Raw genomic sequence first — 13,872 nt, forward strand, 5'->3', positions numbered from 1 at the left:
ACAATCTATTACCGTGTTGTTGGACTTTTCGCTTTGTTTTGCGAAAGGACAGTCCATACACATATGACCGTTTCACACTATTCACTGCACCTACTGAGTCAGTAAAGGACCGCGGATACAAACATTGATTGATCAATATTCGGAAATTTAGATGGTGCAGGTCATCCACAGGAAAAAGTGAGGTATGCTTGCCGATTGTGTTAAATTCCAAATGCTCAATATTCAAATAAAAGAAAATAATTAATTTAAAACTATTTTAAAGGGACCTATTATGCCCCTTTTGATAAAATAAGTCTCTGATGAGTGTGTTTATGTGAAGTTTCAGCTCAAAATACTCCACAAGTAATGTTTTCTAACTCTCTGAAACTGACCCTTTTAGGCTTTGATCCTAATTGTGCTGTTTTGGTGACTGTCGCTTTACATTTAAATGAGATTGTGCTCTTTTTCAAAAGAGGGCGGAGCTAAAAATGCCTGTGTGTCAGCATAGTGGCAGATTCAAAAACAAGTTTTGTCATATCATTAGCTCCATGTGGTTGAGGTGTTAATTACTGTATTCATTTTGTACTTATAACTTGAATTGTATGTAGATGTGGTTCTCAAACTGTGGATTGGATCCTTATACAGTGCGTTCGTCTGATGTTTGATAAGGGAGAAAGCGCTTTGAATGCAGTCACGATCTCAATCAGGAACCAATCATTGGAGGTTTTTATACTGAACTTTCGCTGAATGAAAGGTATGACACTGGCTTCTTTCATAGGAACAGGGGTGTAAAACACAGTAGTGAACACTTGAGAAGAAATAACACTTGATGTAGTCGTACTGATTAAACAGGATGATTGTTGGTTATGAATAATTGGCTTTCCTTTTCACTTTACACTAAACAAATCCTTAAAATTAGCAGTTTTTTAAGTGTTTAGTTACCTGCTGGGTTGTTATAAGAATAATATTGGATCAAATATTCACAAGCTCAATGTTATTTTCATTTTTCCAATTCAATTTAAATGACGCTTTTTAACGCAACAGTTGGGTTTGTCAATATCTTGACCCAATCTCATGCTGTGTTCACACCAGACGCGGAATGCGCGTCAAGCGTGAGTGATTTACATGTTAAGTCAATGCAAACGTGCGATATGCGCGAATTGAGCGTTTTGTGCATTTGACACGCTTAACGCGCGTTTCGCGCAAATCGCTCAAGTTCGAAAATCTGAACTTCAGCGGACATTCGCGCCACGTTAACCAATCAGTAGCTTGCTCTTGTGGGGGTGTGATTGTGACGTATCGCCTGTTGTCGATGTCCCAGGGGAAATCCTCCAGCCGACACCGACAAGAAGTTCATCAAACTGGGCTGGGCTCAGTCAGAAGCACCGCTGAAAGCCTCCATCATCCAGGTTCAGTTTCTGGAGGAGTTTATGAGCTGAAAGAGCTGGATGCACCTCTGAAAGAATCTAGTGGACTCAGACACGACCCTAAACGTATCAATGCTGTTTATCAGCCTTCATAAAGTACATAAACACTGTTATTTTCTTCATAAAATCCATGTTAGCCATTTAGCCATGAAGCTAGAGTCACCGGGCAGACAGAAGCACTGCCCATCACGCGAATCCGCATCGAATTTGACACGCGAATGAAGCGGGGTTTGACGTGCGAATGAAGCGAGTAAACTCAAGTGTTCACGCGGCTATTTACGCGCGAATGCTGCAATTTATCCACGACTTCCGCGTCTGGTGTGAACACCGCATCACAATCCAGCATTTTAGATTGTTTTGTTAGTTCTAAAACATTGGACTGTTGTAAACATGATGATGGGTCAAATATTGGCAAACCCATTGTTGTTTTATTTTTTATTTTTTTTACATTTAAAGCAACTTGCAAATGGAAACCTGTGTATCTGACTGAGTTTGCAATGTTGCTTATTTTGACCTCTCTGCTGGCTGGGAAAAGCTTGTTTCAGGCCCAATACAGCAAGTGATAAAAACAGCTTCAACCACTAAAAAGCATCATTCTTTTTGTTTTACACAACATTTCATGCACTGTTAAACATGTTAAAGCAACTTGCAAGTAAAAACCAGTGTATCTGACTGAGTTTGCAATACTGCTTATTTTGAACTCGCTGCTGGCTGGGAAAAGCTTGTTTCAGGCCTAATAGAGCAAATGATAAAAACAACCTTAACCACTAAAAAGCATCATTCTTTTTGTTTTACACAACATTTTCATGCAGTATTGAACATGTTAAATGACACTTTATTAACCCAACAATTAGGTTTGTCCATATTTTGTCCCAACTTATTAAACAAACATTTTAGTGTTTAGTTAGCAACTGTAACCTTAGTGTTCGGTCAAATATTCACAAACCCAATGTTGTTTACATTTTTTCAATTCAATTTAAATGAAGCTTTTTAACCCAACAGTGGGGTTTGTCCATATTTTGACCCAAGCTAACAACCCAGCATTTTTAGAGTGTTTAATTACGCATTGTAAATAAAAGGTTGACTCAACTTGTAAAACTGTAAGGCCGCTTGCTGCACAGCTTATTTGAGTTGACTCAACTTCTAACCCAAGTGCTGCACTTGACTCGATTTAAGTTCATTCATCTCAATAAGCTCCACAGCTGCCTTACATGTTTAAGTTGACATTTTTTTTGTTTCAGTGTATGTAAATTCAGTACATAAAGTAATCTCAGCACATGACTCTCATGAAATCTGTCCAGTTTACATTCACCTGAATTATAAGGACATTATTTTCTTCATAATTTATGACAATTCCCCAAATTCACATTACTATAATTCCCGGTCCCACTTTATATTAAGTGTCCTTAACTACTATGTACTTGCATCAAAAAATAAATACAATGTACTTACTGTGTTTATAATGGATCTGAGAACACTTGTGGTGCTCTTTGAGTTGGGATAGAGGTTGGGTTATGGACAGGTTTGGTGGTATGAGTAGGTTTAAGGGTGGGTAAGGGGTGTGGTGTAAGAGATGGTCAACAGTGTATTTACAAATGTAATTACAGAAGTTAAATACAGATGTAATTACATACCGGTATTAAATCAAGCATAAATACACAATAAATACATGTATTTACACTAAGTACATTGTAACAAACTGTTAATTCCTGTGTACATGTTAGTTAAGGCCACTTAATATAAAGTGGGACCTAATTCCCCAAATCCCATTACATTTTGAATTCATTATATTTATTAATTATATCTTTAGCCACAGTTTATTTTGATGGTCCATCTGTTGAATTTAAGTTACATTGCATCTATGCCAACTAATTCTTATTAGACTATAAGTAAACTGTTGGGTAGACTGTTGGGGTATTAGTGTAAGTTGACATGTAATTGCAAAGTTTCTTATAGTCAGTTAAATGTAGTCTACTAATACTCAAGTGGACCATCAAATTAAAGTGTTACCATATTTTTAATAAACAATATTTTAAAATAATTTTTGATTAAGTGTTTTCAGTAATTCGCCTCTCATAAATCTGTCCAGTTTACGTTCACCTGAAATAAGGACATTCGTTTCTTGATATTTTAAAACATTTTCCTAATTGATTCATATTAATTAATTACTATACTTCCCCAAAATCCAATACATTTATTGTTTTTCTTTTGTGCATTAAAAAAAATCATTATATTTATAAATCTTTTTATAATTTTTAATAATACTCTCGTGAAATCTGTCCAGTTTACTTTCACCTGAAATGATTGTCTTCCTAATTTATGACATTTCCCTCTATTCACATTTCTATAATTCCCCAAATACCAAATAAAATGATTGTTTTCTTTGTGTATTTTTAGAAATCATTATTTCTCTAAGTCATATTTTTATTAAACCATGTTGAAATTATAATAATAGCATAAACCAGTAATAAACACTGTCAGAAAAATCCGTAAATTAGCATTATGTGATTTGTGTTTTATTTGTTATTTCTCCCTGTTTATTTCTGCTTTTTAATTGCATTATGCAGTCTTTAATCTTTCTTCCAACACCCATTAACCTTGAAAACATGAAAAAAAAAGTGACTTTTATTGGCATGTTTAATAGTTTGCAGAGCTATACTGTCTGGGTTGGTGTTGTATATTATGCTACAAACACCTTGTAATAAACTGCAGCACATTTTCTGTCATTGTACAAACTTATTATTTTCTAGATATTATTTCTTATGCATGATATTACTACTAAAATGACACTAAAAGTCACTTTGTTAAACTGTAGAGTTGAATTTACAACATCTGAAGTCGACAGAGCAGAGATCAACATCCCATAATGCAATTCACAACCAGACATGGACTGAAAACACTTGTGAGTCACAAAATAAGTCAGGTTTTTTTACAGACGTATTTGCTATATTTTTAAGTCAAAAATATGATGGTAGTTAAGCATCACAACATAAAATTCTCCTTAAAGAAAGCTCAATCTTAATCTCGATTTGATTTTAAATGTAAGCTGGACATATTTATGAGGATTGCCCTTTGAATTCATAGGTGGTTGTGAACACAGAACAAATGCTTAATCTGAAGCTATTCTGAAATGTTATAAAGTGTAAATCTGAAAGATCTATTGAGAAATGCTCTTTGGTTTGTATACTTTTAGCATGCATCAATTCGCATGAATGTCAGCTTGTAATGCTTAAAATACGAAGATGTACACAAACAACAAGGAGCTATTAGTGTACAGGAGAGCAAAGGGGCCAGTTGTTGAACACATTGAGGGTAAAGTTCACTGCATGGACCCTGAAGGAGCATCTTATCTCATGTTGGACTGTTGTTCCGTCATCAAGCCCATAAAGGTTAATGTCATGAGGCAAAAAAAAAACACCTGCTAATGAAAATAAAAGCATTATGGGCAATAAAATGTGACTCTTTTATATTCTGTTTATTGCCTTTCACTGAAAAAGGTTTATTTATTAATTAGTCCTGTTTATTAATCGCATCCAAAAGAAAAGTTGGTTTTGTGTGTACTTATTATGCATATAAATACACACATGCATGCATATATTTAAGAAGATGTTTATATTAAGATATTAAATATATATGATACAAATTATATATACATTTCAATATCTATGCGAAAAAATTGTTTTGTTTTTATGTACACTACCTGACGTTTTGTTGTAAGAGCAACAAATAATAACTTGACTTCTTGATCATTTGGAAAAGAGGCAGAAGGTGGATTTTACTGATGAATCATCTGTTGAGCTGCATCCCAATCATCACAAATACTGCAGAAAACCTACTGGAACCCACATGGAGCCAAGATTCAGAGATCCGTCAAGTTTGGTGAAGGAAAAAATCATGGTTTGGGGTTACATTCAGGATGGGGGCGTGAGAGATCTGCAGCGTAGATGGCAGTTCGTTCAACTCGTTTTGTGAAACTGGCCTCAGCTGCAGAACTCAGGCAGAGTGAAGACGACAAAGTAATAAAGGGATAGTTCACACTTTATTAAATTAAATATTTACTCACTATTAAGTTGTTCCAAACCTTCAAGAGTTTCTTCTGTTGAATGCGAAGGACGATCATTTGAAGAAAGCTGAAAACCTGTTACCATTAGCTATGTTTCCATCCACCTATATTTATGCGCATTTTGGATTTGCGTATAAAAAACGGTTGATGGAAACTTCAAGATGCGCATATATTTTGAAAATGTGCAAACCTGAGTAGGATAAGCTTTTTATTTGATAAGAAAAGATGCGCAAAACTACAATTTTAAACACCTTTACTAAACAAATTCCAGTATGTGTATTAAAAAAGGTCATGTGATTTTGTTATAAGAGATAAGGCGATGATAAAAACGTGTGAAAATGGATAAACCAGCAGGCTGAGCACACTGTAAAACATCTGAAATGTTGTTTTGGTCATTCTAAAACACCTTAACTGTTTCAGTATTAGTGTTATTATATTATTATTGACCTCCAGAATCAAGAGATGCTCTGCATCTTGCGCCTTCAAACGCCACCCAGGCTCATTCTGGAAACGTAGCCCCGTGGACGTTTCTGGAGGCCACAAAATACATCCCGGGAGGTACGTATTTGTGCAGTTTTTGTTTTCGCGAAGCGCTGTGCGTGCTTTTTTTACGTCTCGAACGTCACGTCACTGTTTGCGCCTGCGCTGTTCTCTCGTAAAAAGCCGCCGGAGGCCGCTGTCGAGCGACTGTCTGTCCGACTAACTGAATGAATGACTGGGCGGCCAGCCAATCGGCCGACCAAGCCACCCTCCTCCTCCTTCTTCCCTAAACCCAAGCTACGATTTACAAAAGCCGTCCAAAAAAAGAAAATCCCTCATTCGATTTTGACCGCGTTTTCGAATTTCACCGCATTCTCGCCCCGTTACGAACTCGTTAGCTTTATTTTTTGGATTCTTTTTTTGTCTTACCTATTTTCTGGAACTTTTTTTCCGCGGACTTGAAACCGGTCGTCGAATGCGGCTGGCTCCTCCTCCTCCGGGCCTCCGCTCCGCCGACATAACACGACGAGCTAACCACACAAACTGGTTTGCGCGGGAAAGCCCTCCACAAGAGGAGGTAAGCCGTCAGCCCAGCCAGCGAGCGTGAAGTGTAGCGGCGTCACACCACCCCGTATCGTCAAAAAACGAAATGCAGCCATACGTACCTACGGCCACGTAAATTGCAGTCTCCAGAAACGTCCGCGGGGCTACCTTTTCAGAATGAGCTTGGGTTGTTCAAACGCCACCACGCGTTCACATTATTTTCTTGATATTTTAAAACATTTGCCTAATTGATTCATATTAATTGATTATTATAATTGATTACTATTTTCTCAAAATCCCATTACATTTACTGTTTTGTCCTTATGCATTTTTAAAAACTCATTTTATTTATAAATCATATGTTTTTATTACTTTTTAAAATAAGAACTTTGACTCTCGTGAAATCAGTCCAGTTTACATTCACCTGAAATTATTCTCATAATTATTTTCATAATTTATGACATTACCCTCAATTTCAACTATACTATAACTCCCCAAATCCCATTAAAATTATGGTCAGGATTGTCTTCTGAGGCACAAGCCGTTTAGTAAATGAAGAAAAGATTCAAGCAGCTTCTCTTATCGTAGCAAATTCTGTTTTTAATGTTGATATTTGGCGCCAGTTAATCAGGAAGTGACAATTTTGTTCGCTTTGACTGGTTGGATAGAAACGCTGCTTTATTTGTACGTCTTTTATGCGATAATCCAGTTTTGAACAAAGTTAATCTGCATTTTTGGATGGAAACAGAGCTATTGACTTCCATAGTAGGAACAACAAAAACTAGGAAGGTCAATGGATAAAGCTTTCTTCAAAATACTGTATCTTCCTTTGTGTTTAACAGAAGAAAGAAACTTGAACAGGATTGGCACTAGTGAAGAGTGAGCAAATGATGACAGGATTTTCATTTTTGGGTGAACTACCCCTTTAAACCCCCAAATTGGTTGTGCTTATTATAACTGAGATGATCCTAAAGATAGCTATACTTATTAAAACTAGAATTTAGGCCAATCAATAGTATCTGGATGCAGCTTTTATGATGCAAGCTGAGATTGCATCACTCAGCCATGCAATGTCAGACACAATGCAATGAAGCTAGTGAAATCACTGTGAGGGGTGGGGTTAGGTGAGCACATTAAAAAGCATTGGATGCAACCAAAATTGCACTGCACCAGGTCTGCATCCAGACCCCTCTCAACATTTCAGACTTGTCCACTGAATAAACCTCAAGCAGTTCTGGTGTCCAGCAGTCTTGTTCAGTGATTCATTAGCAGATCATAAATTAGTCTGGATTGGTTTATCAGGCAGCGGTGCAATCGGACTGATGACAGCGATGTTGGGAATCGTCTCCATAATTCCACCTTTCTGCTGGTAATATGGGCTATCATCCTCATCCAGAGAAAATGGTGTGATGGACTTTTTAAACTTCTGAAACACAACACACACAAAAAAACAGATGCTTAATTTAATATACTAATATAGTACTGTATGAAATAAACGTTTCATTATCATTTAATACATTTGCCACATCTGTTTCAGTTATGTCTTCTTTAATGGTTGATTCATCAATTAATAACTTTATAACAAACACTTACATGTATTTATTAAATCTGAGAAAATGCATTGACAACACATAAATAAATAAAACGATAAAATATAAATGTAATGCTTCTATAAATCACAAACAACACTTTCTGTACGTTGTGTTTGCTGCAATGTGGAAGCTTCATTATCAAATGATTCTAATGAATCGATTCCTTTTAGTGAATCAATCACGCGGTGCAGCAAGCTCACAACAAATATGCTTTTCGCGCTACTCTTGTCTCTTCATCTGACTTCTCTGCCAAACATATACTGGGAGTTTATTTTGTTTATTTTATGTTATGTTATTTTACAGCTTTTTTCCTCCGTTTTCTAACTTGTTTGTCATCTTTGGCGCGCAAATTATCCCGCTCCTTCACTTTCCTCAGACGAGAAAAGAAAACGCAAAAAACTCACTGGAAACTGTAATTTTTGAGGTAAGTTAGGTAACACTTTAATTTTAATTCAATCTGGGTTTACATTGTGGCAGGAAAAAAACAATGCTCGCTCGATAGCGTCTTATAAATAAAAATAACGTTAGTTTGAATGTCAGGTCAGCTTTGAAGCAACGGTTAACGTAGCTTACTTTTACTACACTAAATGGTTAATTTTCGTAGTTAGTTTTCGAACTATTTCATTGTTTAGGAACAATATAACATACTTTAACCATTGTACTTTGTACTTGTAAAATTTTGTCCATTACAACCTTGTTAGTATCAATCATGGTTAACGTCATGGTTAACATTATAGATAACGTAGATAGACAGACAGAGAGAGACAACCTAACAACGCAGCACTTTCAGAGTGTTTAGTTGGCTCTAAAAATACCCATAACCGTAATGTTCAGTCAAATATTGACAAACCCACTGTTGATTTACTTTTTCCAATTAAATTTAAAGGACGCTTTTTAACCCACTAATTGAGTTTGTGCATATTTTGACCCAACCTTACAATCCAGCTTTTTAAAAGTGTTTAGTTAGCTCTAAAAATACTGGGATGTTGTAATCATAATATTGGATCAAATATTGACAAACTCAATGTTGTTTTAATTTTTCCAATTTAATTTAAATGACACTTTTTAACCCAACAGTTGGGTTTGTCAATATTTAGACCCAACCTAACAACCCAGCATTTTAGATTGTTTTGTTAGTTTTAAAAACATTGGATTGTTATAACCATAATGTTGGGTCAAATATTGACAAACCCATTCATTTTTTTACGTTTGTTTTCATTTTTCCAATTCAATTTAAATGACACTTTATTAACCCAACAATTAGGTTTGTCCATATTTTGACCCAACTTATTAACCAAACATTTTAGTGTTTAGTTAGCAACTGTAACCTTAGTGTTCGGTCAAATATTGACAAACCCAATGTTGTTTACATTTTTTCAATTCAAATTACCAGTGGGGTTTGTCCATATTTTGACCCAACCTAAGTTACCTAACAACCCAGCATTTTGAGAGTGTTTAATTATACACTGTATAATTAAGTTTAAATGTCAGGTCAGCTTAGCCTATAACTTAGTTTGAAGCAACGGTTAACGTTACTAAGCTTACTTTTACTACACTAAGTGGTTAATTTTCGATAGATAGATAGATAGATAGATAGATAGATAGATAGATAGATAGATAGATAGATATGTAACCCATGCGCTCTCTGCGTGCTCGCTGGCCTCTAGCACCACCGCTGCTACTCTGCGTTGTGTTGTATGTGTTGTGGGGTGGTAAACTGGAGATGCAGGCAAAGAGAGGTTCGCGATCGTGACTCGACCATTTATTTGTCAGAAGGGCACCTATCAGTGTTGATAACACAAACTGAGGAAATTACGGCGCACTGCGCACATATTCAACACTACGGTGTGCCAAGAGGCTCAAACAACATAAGAAACGTTCAAATACCTAAATAAAACAGTGTCACAGCGACATCTTGTGGACAAAACAAACACTGCGCTACATCCACCCCTTCCTTAATTGATGGCGTCCCAGCCATCAGATTACCCAAAAACTTAAAAGTGGTATGCTCTTGGGCAATTAAAACAATAAATGTGTTTTGAGTGAATGTGTATAGATGGTGTATGTGGGGTAGCTAACTGTTATCAGTGTGTATGCAGTATGGCTCTGTGAGTGTCCTGCTCCTCTTATTTTTAAGCTTTAGCCACAACTTCCTCCCTCTTTCTATCTTCTTTTGATCACTCTCCATATTCACAACTTGTGATTCCAGTAAGAGTTTAAGTGGAGGGCGTCGATTTCTTTGGGGGTTTCTCCTTGGAGAGTTGGGCCCTTGTGTGGAGGTGGCACCACTGTCCATTGCACGCACTTCCTCTCTGTCACTCATTTCTGCTGTACATGTGTCTGCCTCCTGTGTGTTTATTGGTTCCCCTTGCTCATTGGCTGTTTCAATACAGGTTCCTTCCAGAGTCTCATCTGAACCATTACTTTCCATATCCTCTTCGGCTTCCAGTTCAATGCCTGCCTCGCTTATCTCTCCAACTGATTCTTTCCCTTCCATGATCACTTGTTCGTCTTGCTCCACAGGAAGAAACATACACTGGGTCAAAAGGTTTCTATGAACCACTCTCTCTGCTCCTCCATCCTCTGGTCGCACCACGTACACAGGCAAATTTGGTTGCTTCCTGACCACAACATAAGGCCGCGCCTCCCATCGATCTCCCAATTTCTGTCTTCCCTCCACATGACAGACTTTTACTAAGACTCTATCACCAGGACTCAGGTCCTCGCTCTTAGCTCTTTTGTCATAATATTTTTTCTGTTGTCCTTTTGCCAGCTGAGATGTCTTATTAGCCAGGGCATAGGCCTGCTTCAGGGAGTCATACAGAGTCTGAACATACTCGCTGTATTCACATGGCTGGTTTGTTGTGGGGGAACCAAAAATGAGGTCCACTGGGAGCCTCGGATGCCTGCCAAACATTAGGTAGTATGGGCTATAGCCAGTGGAGTCATGCTGTGAGCAGTTATATGCATGTGTCATGGCATCAATGTGCTCATGCCATCGGGACTTCAAGTGAGGCTCTAGGGTTCCTAACATGTTCATCAGAGTACGGTTAAATCTCTCAGTGGTCCCATTTCCCTGGGGGTGGTAGGGCGTGGTGTGAGTTTTAGTGATGCCCGTACACTTGCATAACTCCTTCACAATTGCACTTTCAAAATTACGGCCTTGATCAGCATGTAATCTTGCAGGGAACCCAAATCGGCAGAAGAAATTCCTCCACAAGGTTCTGGCTACTGTGCTTGCCTTTTGGTCCCTAGTGGGGTAGGCTTGTGCGTAACGGGAAAAGTGATCCGTAACTATAAGCACATTCTCTATACCACCCTTGGACTTCTCCAGCATCAAGAAGTCCACACAGACCAGGTCCATTGGGGCACTGGTATGAATACTGACAAGGGGTGCCCTGACATTGGCTGTGGGAGTTTTCCTTAGGCAGCACCTCTCACACTGTTCACACCAAGCCTTAATTTCCTGGAACATTCTTGGCCAGTAAAATCGTTCTCTTATCATCTGTAGTGTCCTCTCAAATCCCAGATGCCCTGCGTCATTGTGAAGGGCTATTTTGATGGTTTCTCGCAGCTTTTCAGGCAGTATTAGTTGTTCAATCACCCCTTTGTGGCAGTCTCTGATACTGCGGTACAGGATTCCTTTTTTTACCACCAGCCTCTTCCACTCTTTTAAAAGAAGACCCCCAGTAGCTCCCACTTCTATCCTCTCACTGTGACTTGGTTTGTGGTTCCTACTCTTGAAGTGGAGGACAGGACCGATAACCCCATCTTCCCTCTGCATCGCTCGGAGCTCCAGTATAGTCATAGCAGGCAGTGCCTCCATCCCCACATCCATATACACCTCCCTAGTCTCCTGACAGCTTTCCGTTTCCTCTATAAGAACTGTGTCCTCTCCTACGACCCCCTCACTCTTCTGGATGGTATGTGCCTCCTCAGGACTTGGTTCACTTATCCTCAACTGCTGTGGGCAGGACTGCAGTGTTTCCACCACCTCTTGATTTGACATTCGCGAGAGGGCATCAGCATTTGAATTATCCTGTCCCCTCCGATACTGAATGTCAAAATCAAATATGGATAGATGAGAAACCCATCTCTGACCGGTGGCGTCCAGTTTGGCTGAGGTCATTACATATTTCAGAGGGTTATTGTCTGTCAAAACAGAGAACTTGCGTCCATAGAGGTGGTCATGAAACTTCTCTGTAACTGCCCACTTGAGAGCAAGAAACTCAAGCTTGTGTGCCGGATACCTTGTCTCAGGTGGGCTCAAGCCTCTGCTCGCATATGCAATTACCCTTTCTGCCCCATTTTGGACCTGCACCAGAACTGCGCCAAGCCCTGTTCCTGAGGCGTCAGTCTGCAGCAGAAAGGGCTGACTGTAATCTGGATAGCCTAGCACTGGAGCACTTATCAGCTTTTCTTTTAAAGACTGAAAAGCCTCCTCACATTCAGCAGTCCAAAGAAATGGCTGGTGTGGGCCAGGATTTTTCTGCTTTCCTCTTTTCTTTCTTTTAGGGTCGCCGGAGGTAAGGCGGTATAAAGGAGAAACTAAGTTAGAGTAGCCCTTAACATACCTCCTATAGTAGCCTGTGAATCCCAAAAACTGCAACACTTCTACACAGTTAGTCGGCCTTTGCCAATCCTTGACCTTATTGATCTTCTCTGGGTCTGTCCTGATGCCCTCTGCTGACACCAAGTGACCCAAGTACTGCACTTCCTTCCTCACAAGCTGGCACTTAGATGGTTTAAGCTTTAAACCATGTTCTCGAAGCCTATCGAAAACCATCTGGAGCCTTTCCAAGTGTTCTTTAAAAGACTTAGAGAAAATTATGATGTCGTCAAGATAAATAAGGAGGTGGGTGAAATTTAAATCGCCAAAACAGGAGGTCATCAGTCTTTGAAATGTGGAGGGTGCATTTTGCAACCCAAAAGGCATCCTATTGGCTTCAAACAGACCCATAGGAGTGCTGAATGCCGTCTTGGGCTTATCTTGTTCCGCCACCTCCACCTGCCAATATCCTGAGGTAAGGTCGAGGGTCGAGAAATACTTTGCCTGTCCTAAAGCCTCTAGAGCCTCCTCTATCCTAGGCAAAGGGAATGCATCTCGTGTGCTGCAGGAGTTTAGTTTCCTGTAGTCAATACACAATCGCAGTGACCCATCTTTCTTTGTCACAACCACCACAGGTGATGCATAAGGACTTTTACTGGGGCGAATAACTCCTGCTGTCTCCATATCCATCAATAACCGCCTTACATCTTGCCACTGGGAGGGGGGTATTTTGCGGTATGGCATTCGGAACGGCCTTGGGTCAACCAAGGGAATCTCATGCTGTACTGTTGTGGTGTGACCATAGTCCAGAGGATGTTGGGAAAACACATCTGCATTCTTGTCCAGCAGGTCCTTAAGTAGGACACGTTGGTCCTCACTTTCCACTGAAGCTTTACTTAGGTCAACACCGCAGCTGGCTACTACTTGGTCTAGACTGAGACATGCCCCGCTGTGTCCAGCTTCACCATGCTTTTTATCAGGGAACTCTACCACCTTGTCCACTAGGACTGCACTGGCCAGTCTTGTGTGTTGTTTGATTGTAACCACTTGCTGGGAAAGATTCATCACTCTAACAGCGGCACAACCTCTTTTCACATTCACAAGTACTTTGGCAACTAAGATGTCTTGAGGGAGCTTTAAGGAGGGATGACCTTCGATAAGAGCTGTGTAGGTCTTCCTTTGAGGGCCTGTTCTGACCTTACACCTTAAATCCATCTCTTTCCCACCAGGGATGTGTAT

General features: G+C 39.2%; 1 protein-coding gene and 1 long non-coding RNA gene across 2 annotated transcripts in view; one reads left to right on the top strand and one right to left on the bottom strand.

Annotated features, from left to right (window-relative positions):
• The window catches only part of LOC147843792 (uncharacterized), a 1,319,745-nt gene that overhangs the window by 1,258,891 nt on the left and 46,982 nt on the right, over positions 1 to 13,872 (top strand). The gene's annotated exons all lie outside the window — the stretch shown is intronic.
• Positions 4,861 to 13,872, bottom strand: part of si:ch211-283g2.1 — a 50,420-nt gene continuing 41,408 nt past the window's right edge. The window contains exon 13 of the mRNA XM_087253212.1: positions 4,861 to 7,918. Coding sequence (XP_087109338.1) covers positions 7,766 to 7,918 — 153 coding nt within the window. The 3' untranslated portion in view covers positions 4,861 to 7,765. The remainder of the gene's footprint in view (positions 7,919 to 13,872) is intronic.

Source organism: Danio rerio, chromosome 5 (assembly GCF_052040795.2).
Source record: "Danio rerio strain M-AB ecotype USA chromosome 5, GRCz13ab, whole genome shotgun sequence".
NCBI classification, from domain to species: Eukaryota; Metazoa; Chordata; class Actinopteri; order Cypriniformes; family Danionidae; genus Danio; species Danio rerio.